The sequence below is a fragment of the Enoplosus armatus genome, chromosome 11, assembly GCF_043641665.1.
Source record: "Enoplosus armatus isolate fEnoArm2 chromosome 11, fEnoArm2.hap1, whole genome shotgun sequence".
NCBI lineage: Eukaryota > Metazoa > Chordata > Actinopteri > Centrarchiformes > Enoplosidae > Enoplosus > Enoplosus armatus.
In genome coordinates this window covers 10768830-10779575 of record NC_092190.1, presented here as the reverse complement: position 1 = coordinate 10779575, position 10746 = coordinate 10768830, and the positions used below count along the sequence as shown (strand labels likewise).

The following is a 10746-nucleotide window of genomic DNA, read 5'->3' as shown; positions in this document are numbered from 1 at the left end:
AGAAAAGGAAATAAAATACATTCAAAGACATCAACTGAAACATACATTGCATAGAGACAAATTCACTATTTACACAATGGCTCCAGGAGAGAAACGGAAAAAATGTAAGTGCAATGTTGCCACCCAGTGGCCGGATCTCCTCATAACAGCATCCAAGCAGGACCTCTTCTTTTTCTTTTCCCTTGAATCCCTTTCAAAAGGAAAATCCTAAAACAGGCTACATTCTCTCATCACATCTGCACACCAAGGCTCGTGTCAAATTTATTAGTAATGATGTGAGTTTTTCTCATCATCGTCATTTAAATGTTTTCAAACTTTTTGTTGACCTGCGCGGGGTTAGTGCAATCAGGTTAGCAAGTCAACAGATGGTTTAGTTTAAATGAACAGTCTTTGCCATGGCTTTTGGAAAAATATATATAGAAAAGGTGTTATGTGGACAGAGATATATTTTCTCACTTGTTAAGGCACTTTACCTTTACCTACCTCACTGCAAATGCACTGCATAAAAACATCAAATTTATATATGGGCAAGCTTTTTCACAGTTTATTGCATATTAAGTCCCTGTTTTCTCTTAATGTAGCTCTTCTTTTTTTGCAGTGGGATGTTGGTTGTGCTATTTAAAGTCACAACACAATCTATGATTAACTGAATAGTTGAGATGTGTGTCATAATTTGCTTTATAATGAAATGATTCCCTAAGTCATCTCACACCAAGCACCAAACATCATGTCATTCTCACTCGATAGCCTCTTTCCCTCTCTCAGTTTTTGGCTTTAATTGTTTAACTAAACCATAAATGTGCAATAGTCAGGCATCACACCTGTTACCCTGTTCTCATTTCAAAATCATTTTTCTTTTGCAGTGTGGTTGTCAGTTTTTTAAGCTCTTGGACAGATTGGTTCGCAAACACTATCTGCTCACACATGTCAGGTCTACATGGTCCACTCACAGATCTCTGTGTCTCTTACTAAAGTGAACATTTAGTTCATCCTCTGTAGTCAAGTGTCAGGCTTCAATGCCAGAGTTTTTATGATTAGCTGGTGCTCACGTTCTGACCCCTTCACTCCTCTTTGTGTCTTCCTAAACTGGTCTTTCTGTCCCTTCTTTGGGGTTCTGAAGGTCCAGCCCTTCCCCTCCTCTCCCCCCTGTCTGCCACTCTTTCTGTTTGGGGGTCTATACTGACAGGTCATCTTGGCGAGCCCGGCTGCTGGTCCCACTAGTCTTGCTCAAGCGCCGTTTGTCCTTCATGTAGCTGGAGTGCAGCAGCGGCGATGGGGAGCAGCTGTTGGGCAGCTCTGTGGGAGCTTGGTCGTACCTCATCCTCAGGAAGTCTTCCTCGTCCTCCAGGTTGTCGCAGCTGTGATGCTGCTCGGTGGCCAAGTTGACTGAGTTCTGCTGCAGCGCCATCCTGTTGTTGAAGGGATGAGAGGCCATAGCGGCCATGGGGTTCACTGAGCTCGGGGCTGCCAGGCACTGGCTGAAGTCAGGAGGTGGGGTGCAGGAGGCCGAGAGCCGAGGCGGGCTGCTGGGCTCCAAGGCTGCGGATACGGCCACCGTCACAGCTCTGTGGTTGCTCCTTTGCATCGCCTTGTTGCGTGCACACTTCCTAGCGCTCTTCCAGCCAAGGTGGTAAAGCTCCAACACAGAGAGCAGCAGAGACACTCCGGCCACCACCAGCATGAAGATGATGAAAACGTTCTTCTCTGTGGGCCGGGACATGTAGCAGTTGACGGGGTTGGGGCAGGGCCAGGCCTTGCACAGGTACAATGCCCTGAGGAAGACCCCATAGATCAGGTACTGCACCACGATAAAAGTCACCTCCATCACTGTACGGATCATGATGCTCAGGATGTAAGTCTGCAGCAGGGCTCCTTTCAGGCGAATACGGCCAGTCCCATCAGACGCCATCATTTTTCCACTCTCCTTCTGCTGGAGGTACTCCTTCTCCCCCTCCAGGTCTCCTCCGCCTTCCCCTCCCTCCTCCCTCTCCTCTTGCTCCTTCTTCCGCTGCTTCTCCTCCCTGCGCACAATGTGCATGGCGTGGCCCATGTAGATGAGGGACGGCGTGGAGACAAAAACGATCTGCAGCACCCAGTAGCGGATGTGGGCGATGGGGAAGGCACTGTCATAACACACGTTGGTGCAACCGGGCTGCTGGGTGTCACACAGGAAATCGCTCTGCTCGTCGCCCCAGGAGGACTCGGCCGCCGTGCCCAGCACCAGGATGCGAAAGATGAAGAGGACGGTGAGCCAGACCTTCCCGACCGAGGTGGAGTGTTCCTGGACCTCCTCTAGGAAATTTCCCAGGAGACTCCAATCCCCCATCACTGCTCACAGGCCAAACACACACCTGAGACACAAAGACGGAGGAGAGGGAGGAGAGAAAGGGAGAAAGGAGGGTGCACTAGAGGTGAAAAGGTGAAGTCACTGAGATGGAGGATGGGAGGAGAAGAGAAAGAGAAAAGAGAAATACAGATAATCAGTCAGACAGCTGAAAGTCCTGCTGATGAAATGACCTGGGCGTGTGTGTGGCATCACATGCATAAAAATAGCTTCTCTGCCTGTGAATTGCTTGAGGACTGGACACCGTGGCATGAGAACAACCATTTTCCCATGAGAGAGAGAGAGAGAGAGAGAGAGAGAGAGAGAGAGACGCAGAGAGAGAGACGCAGAGAGAGAGAGAGAGAGAGAGAGAGAGAGAGGAAGTTCGCGAGTCATGTAAAAGTAAATAATGAGGTTGTTTTAAGAAAAATTATTCAGTATTTTGCTATGTGTGTTTACATTCCCCATGTCCAATTCCAAATTGTGTATGACAGACAGACAGAGAGGGTAACAGGACACCACGGGGAAAGTCAAAGCTAGGTGACCTGGCTTGAGCTGCACAGTGTCCATCTTGCCTGTGGACCATGACCAGCAGACTTCACTCACAACGACAAAACATCAGCTTTGATGTTCGCCGTCCTCTCTGCAATAATGGAAACCTCATCCGTGCTGCAATCTGGATCTATCTGAGGGCGACAATCAGATCTCTCCAACTATCCACTGTGTGTGTGTGTGTGTGTGTGTGTGTGTGTGCTTTCACCTCTTGACTGCAGCATTAGTGAGAGTTTGGGCAAGACCCAAACATGGCAGTGACAGGCTGGTGAGTCTCAGCCGAGAATTACCCTATAAGGCAGTCCACCAGACAGCTTTATGGGTGCAATAAATGACCCCCGTCACCGAGGGGTTAAGAAAACCCTTCAAACTCCATCGAGGGGTGACCTCCGACATCTATATGCACTATGTGCGTATGCCTACTGCCAGCATTTACTATGCAATTTGAGGTCAAAGACAGATGAGCTAAAACATAAAAAAGGAGAGATGAAAGTAACAGGTTTTTCCAACACGTCACACACATCTGAAGCTACTGCCCTACTTGGCAAGGTTATAAAAAAGTATACATTCCTGAAAAGCTGTGTTAAGACAAACTGTTATTTTAATGATGTGTCAGGTTGGATATACAGTATAATCACTACAATCACAGAGTGTGAAAAACGCCAAACAGGGAGCTAATATTCTCTCTTACCACCTCTCATCTGCCTCCAAGTGTAATCCATGAGCAGTTGCTTCCATAACAAGTTACTCCCATTGAGTAGTCCACTGTGCAGGGCTTTGAATTGCCTGTCTGACACTGGTTATGTGTGAGAGAGTGATGATCTAAGTGACCATGACCATCTGTCCCTCTGTCTGTCTCTCCCCCTCCCTCTGTGTCTCTATGAAGTATATATATGGCAATAAGATAGAAAATCAGAGCGTTGTGCTCTTTATCTGTGACGAAACACCCCCATGAGAACATGTGGAGGAGTTTCATGAAATGTTCAACTTCTATCCACGCACAAGGCTGACACACTAATGCATAGCATAGGAAAGTTTGTGGTCTGACATTTGTTTTCCAGCATGCACCTAATACCCGCTAACGTCAGACTGGTCACAGTTGGAGACCAGTTGGATCATCAGTTAGTGAAGCGGGTCCTTGCCCCACTCAGGGAGCTGGCCCAAAGCCCTCCTCGGATAAAGCTGATGATCTTTACTGGAAGTAAATCACAAACAGGCAGAGGGTTGGAGGAGGAATGGAGTGAGAGTCCAAACAGTACAATAGCAGAAGGTACACGTTACAACGGCCATGTTCTTTTAAGCTAACACTGACAACAGACTTTCCTCACCTGTGCAGACCCTGGTAACAATACATATCCCCCAGGACTAATTCAAAGTTAACCTTTGTAATAGTCTCTTAATATTGTGAATCAGTGTCATGGCGTGCTTCAAGTACAAAATGCAATCAATATAATTGACCTTATCTAGATGGAAGACAACAAAAATGTATGTCTTAGTTTAGCGTGTGAGCATGCTAACATTTGCTAACAGCACAGTTGAAACTGATGGGTATGTCATTAGTTTTTCTGGTGTTTGGTCATAAAAATATGTAATAAACGTTTTTGCTTTAGTTGTCAAATACATGTTGTTGAGAAAAAGCACAAACATTCTCTCTCAAATGTAGAGAAGCACAAAGTAACGTCAAGTAGAATTTCTCTAATAAAGTACCAGTACCTCAACACTTAAGAAACTGCAGTACTTGAGTAAATGTACTTACTTTCCACTATTGGTGTAGTAATGTGGTCTGTCAGTCTGGGAACATAAAAGAAAACATACAGCACACAGACTAGTATTCATACACAGTGGTGGGAACGGAGCTTTCCCTCTCTGAGAAAAGTGGAATTCAGATCAGCTGGGGAAAGGCAGCGGTCTAAGTCTCTGTCTCCTTCCCTCGACTGCCTCTTCCTGTTCTCAGAGGAAGCAATCTCAAACAATATGATTTCCGAAGGATAAAAGGAACAAGGTATTAAAAGGAGTAGGAGGCAAGCGAGGGGGGTTAACAGCCGAGCCATTCCAGTGAACGTCTCTGCTGTGAAAGCACCTTTTGCTGTTGGTTGTCTATCATACCTGTGCTCCTTGTTGGCTGTCTGGAACCTGACAAATAAGCAAGGATTTACTGTGATACATTGTGCCCTTTGCTGAGCAGCCTGGTTGGCCTGTAGACTATCATGGCTGTCATATTTGTTTATAATCTCTGTGGCAGAGTAATGGAGAAGTAATGGACAATCTGGTTATAAGGTATTCAGAACAGTGAACTGTGCAAATGGGGTACGGTGCACCTCTGAGTTATTTCTCTTTGACGTTGATCCAAGCGTCAGTGTGTGTGTGTGTGTGTGTGTGTGTGTGTCCTGCACCGAGTGTTGGTGACTTAAAAGACTTCCATGGAAACAAAGTGTAGGTGTTAGAGAGATATTATGATAAACTAAGCGAGAAAGTAGACTCTGTATGAAGTGTAGCCAACAGCTACAGTCATTTCACCACTTCAGTGTCAACTCAAACTTGAACTGGACTAACTGAATGTGGCTGTCTTTAAATGTCCAGTCAGATGTGTGCATGGGCTCACACTGAGTTGGTCTGGATAGCAGCCAGGCAGCTCGGAGAGGTGAAGAGAGAAACAGCAGCTACTAAACTGCATCACTGCGAAGTGACGGCTGCTGCTGTGACTCGCTGCAGAGCAACAGGAATAAATGCTGTGTGTTTTCTCTGCCCTGCAACACAACAATAAATCCTCCTGCCTGTTGGAGCAGCCCCAGTGTTGCCTTAGAGGGCAGTGACTCTGGTCCAAGAATTAGTCGGGAGAAAACTCTCAGGCTGGAGACACCCCTGGATGGAAGTTTTATAGGACCATCAAGCTATGTTTTTATTGCTGTATGGTGGAGCAATGGTTTCAGATTTATGTTTCGCACAGAATTACTGAACATAATGTTTAATTCTGTCATGACATGAGAGCGCAGACGCCATTTATCTGTTGTAGTGTCAGAAAGCCACTGATGATTAGATTTCTCTTTTCTAGTTGAGTTAAAAACTGAACTCCCATCTCTCTGTCAATCTTTTTTTTTCTGTCAACACAAGCTGATTCCCCTCAGGCTGCAGTGTATCCACAGGCCAGGAACAACAGGGGGCAGGGTTGATTTAAACATTCCTTCAGTGATCTGCGCCTTTCAGCACTAATCCGTGTTTGACAGACTCCGGATCCTCATAGAGGACCAGGATACGCCGCCTGCTCCGCGCTGTCCTCCTCATAAACACACAGGCAATTAGATTGATATACATAAATATACATTTTCTTGGCCTGCTTCCTTTTAATGGGGCATGTTTAGACTAACGTCAGCGGAGGAAAAAGTATTTACACGGCGTTGTGCATTAAGGACAATTGTGTCATTATGTGTGTAGTAAAGTACATTGTTCAGCAAAGATCTCTACACACTGGCTTTAAAAAAATACATTACCTGACATAGTCATTCATTGTTTCCATTAGAAAGTAAAACACAGTAAGAAAACTCATTTATTTCCTAGAAAACTGTCTGCAGTATTTGACGTATTCTAGAGGGACTCTGGCCACACATGCTCACACTGGAGGGGCCCAAAGTTAGATTCTAAAAATATTAGAGCCAAATTTGGCTGGCTGCCCTCAGGAGATATCGGTGCAGGACATCTTTATAACTGGCCCCACTATTTGTTACAGACCAGAAAAATGTAAAACATGGCTGCATTATCTCTGCATAGATCATTCCACTGCTGTGAGCGGATTACAATAACAGAAAGAGAAAAGTATCAATACCTGACACTTCTAAATGTTCTGTGTTGAGGTATGTTAAATATCACCATATGAACCCACAGGAGTTTGATCACTGCTTATGGTCTGGTAGTATTTTTTTAGGTTTTCAAAATAAGAGTAAAACCACCCATCGAGGTTTTATTGCATCTCAGCTGAAATATCAAGACAGACCTCATTGTTTATTTGGGAAGTAACTGCAGAGAATAATTGTACATTACTAATATTTTATTTAACCTAAACCTTAATGGCTTTTAGTGAGTGGTCTCTGTAGAAACATATGTTATGCTTTATCAGTAATGACACATTTTACATCATCATCTCTATCTGTAACACAAAGTTGGATGGACTTTCTTATTGACAAAAATTAATAATCATCTCATAATATTCATCTATTAGGGCTCTACTGTTAGAACTTCCAAACTACCCATGAGACGTCTCTTCTCTCATTTAAATCTTGTACAAGATCCAGTAATTACTTCACCTTACATTTTCCATACATACACACTAATCTGGGAACAATTGTTTCAGGTATAATGCACCTTTTAAATGGAGCGAACTGCAAATCTCCCTAAAGCTAGATTTGTTTGTTCCCCTTGGAGATATTAAAATTTTATTATCTGAATTTTTAGAAGATTTCTATGTCACTTGATTATCTGACTTGTTGTTTCTTGTAAATTACAATGAATGTGTTTTGTTCTCAGTAAAGAGACTCCCTGATTGAGTTAAGTTACTATAAACTCTTTGATTCTTGAAAAATTTGTTTTGGCAATCAGAAAACCTGATGCTGTCTAGAGTCGGTGAGATGATGGCAACAAAATACCCAAACACAATATCTGTCTTAATCTCTAGTTCCCAAGAATTCTTTATTGCTTGCAAGCAAGAGTCACCTCATACATATATATATATATATATATATATATATATATATATATATATATACACATATATATATAAACCGTTCATAAGCAAGTCACAAGTTTCACCACCTTCTGCCATCACCCCACTATTTTGTTTATCTAATAGGACAACAGGCCCTCCTCTGCATGCGCTATACTTTGTGATATATTAGACACAGTACTTGTCTTTTTCTAACACATATCCACATGGATCATACTTATGCTTACTCCACCCATGCAGCCTTTACATCCTGTCATGAGGTTGTCTTACAGTATCAACGATCAAGTACTTTTCCAGTCTTTCCACCCTTACATGGTTATACATATGTTTCTCAACAATCACTCTTAGATTATATTTCAATACATTTTCCATTTACAAGTACATGGACATTTTAACACCTCAATTTCCATAACACATTACAGCTCATATTTAATGACCCCAAACAAAAAGCCTCTGCCAGAAGCTCCTTAACCAAAATATCTTTGCCGGTAACCGTTCACTTTGCAGTGTTGTGACAGCTCAGCAACGTTTCAGTGGAACAGCGGAGCACGAGGACAATGTCGGACCAACCACGCAACTGCAGAGCGCTAACACATTTATACACAAGTCTCATCAGTCTCAGCTGACATCAACAGACCTGCGTACAGGATACCAGACATACCCAGGCTGCAGTTATTCAGCTCAGTGATTGTTATTTTTACTCTCTGAGTGACTGAAGCTGTTTCATGGGGTTATTTAGGTGTAATGGAGTGATTAATGGAAATAAATAAGGCTTATTTATTTGATTAGAATGACTACTTGCACATGTGTGTCAAAGTTCAAGCTTGAAAGACGTTATATGTGAAGCATGGCTTTTAACACGCATGGAGGGTCAATCCCAGTATGCATTGCAGCAGCTGTTTAGCTGCAGGGTTGCGGGCTGCGTATCTCTCCCATGAGTCCTGGGATTACGATCAAGGATGAGCGTGTTTAAGTTTAGCGGTATTGGCATGGTGGCGGAGGGGTGAGCTAGGGATACTGTGACCTACAAAGCGGATCTGATGCGGGATGAGGGGGAGAAATATTCCCACTTATGCGAGTCACCTGTTGCCACCACTTACAGGCCAGGGTGGATCTAGGCTGCCATATATCAGTCTCACCAGCAGAAGCCAGCGGGCCGATATGCTGCCTGCTACCTTACATGGCTGTCTGGCTCTTCATCTGCCCACTACTGTACACAGACCCACAGCCCTGTTATGATCTATTGTTTAGCTGCATATGGCATTACACTGGAGCCCTCAGGCCAGACAGCTGCAAGGTGTTTCATGGAGGAAAATTCTGACTAACACACTCCCGACTGAAATTCCGGATAGCTGCTATTTCGGAGGGAGGTGACAGATTAGATGTTTGGCTTATTTTGATCTTTTTTTTTAATTAAAGCTTGTTTAGCTTGTTACATTTGAAATATAAAGTCTGTTTTATGACTCTGCTGGGAGTTGGGATTCACACGGATGTCACGGTGCTGATTATTTTTCTGCGTTGATGTGTCTTCAGTTTCACACAGAAAAACATGAACATGATGTTACTTATTCTGAGGGTGTGTGTAACAGATTGTTGTGGATACTCTTTTATTTATATATATTTATTCATTTATATATTTATTTTTGTGTGATTTGTGTATTTCTGATTCTGATTATTATATATACTCATTTATATTTGTCTAATCTGTTTTCTGAAGAAGGCTAGGAAAGTTACTAAGTACATTTAATCAAGCACTGTACTAAAACACAAGTCTGAGGTACTTTACTTGAGTATTTTAACTTTTGCTACTTTTCACTTGTACTTCTCTGCATTTCAGAGGGAAATATAATGCTTTGTACTATACTACATTCATTTGACAGCTGTAGTGACTTGATGCATTGTTACCTATGCACAGTAAATGAAACCACCCAATAGGTAGAATCAGCTCCACCACAGCCAGCTACAAAATTAAAATGCTTCTTACATGTTAATGCATAGGTAATAATAATAATCCAATGGTATAATATATAATAATGTAACACTGACCAAGACCATATTACCTGCATACTGAGTACTTTTTTACTTTTTTATTTGAAGTACATATTGCTAATAATACTTCTGTGAGTGTAACATTTTGATTACAATTGTTTTACTGATATAATGGAGTATCTTTACACTGTGATATTGACATATTTACTTAAATAAAGACTCTGAATACTTCCACCACTGCTGAGAGTTTAAAATGAAAAGATTGCATCAGACTTATCACTGTGCAGCTTTCATCTCCTGTAAGCCAGCACCTCACTAGAGTAAATTTTCTTCAGTTCTTTTTTAACATTCATTTACCTTTTCCTTAATTGGTTAATACAATGCTGTTAGCACATTTTGTCAATTCAGATAAATGAACAGCTGTGTGAATTGTGCCTCGGTCAGGGCCAAAAAAACCTTGCATATATTTACTGTAGTGCACCACATCAAAAAACAGTAGAAACATCCTCAGTGTGAAATCTGCAGCACTGGCTTCTCTTAACAGGAGAATAGAAACTTTGCTAACTAATTTCTCTGTAGTGACAAAAACCTGTGCAGGTTATTTGTGATAGTATTAACTTCAACCATTAGCCCCCAAGACACCACGGCGATAACAGCTGCTTCATACAGTATGTACACATTGCTGGTGCCTCTAATGTGTAATTCCCCAGTGCTGCACTTCGTTTGAATATATTTGACTCTTCTGAGAGTTATGAGCAGAGGGGAGGGAGAGAGAGAAAGACCCCCCCCAAAAAAAAGTGAGATGAAAGGAGTGAGAGTGAGTAGGGAGGCCTTCCACCCCATCGCCTCAGCTCTTCAATATATGTCTCCTTCTAGTCTTTCACATGAGTAAGAGTTGTAGTTGTGTGATGACCTTGGCTTACCTGCTTTTTCTGCTGTAGGATAGTTGTCTGTTTCTGATCAAGTAGACGCTCCTTATCTGTCCCCCTGGTGAGTCAAGTCTTCTTTCAACTCAGTGGGCAAGTGGCAGGTAATGATGCGGAGATGAGCAGACGACCACAGGCTCACAGTGCGATGGCGGGACTACCCTCTGCCCCTTGTGGACATCAACAGGAGCTGGCTCTCGAGGACAGCGTCTGAGCTTAGTGTCGTCCCAACACTAAACTGT

General features: G+C 42.9%; 1 protein-coding gene across 1 annotated transcript; it reads right to left on the bottom strand.

Moving 5' to 3' along the window:
- Window positions 1–1174: 1174 nt before the first annotated feature.
- gja5a (gap junction protein, alpha 5a) lies at window positions 1175–2326 on the bottom strand. Its single transcript, XM_070915350.1, has one exon. The coding sequence runs from the start codon at window positions 2324–2326 to the stop codon at window positions 1175–1177; it is 1152 nt and encodes a 383-aa protein (XP_070771451.1).
- Between the last annotated feature and the right edge of the window lie 8420 nt (window positions 2327–10746).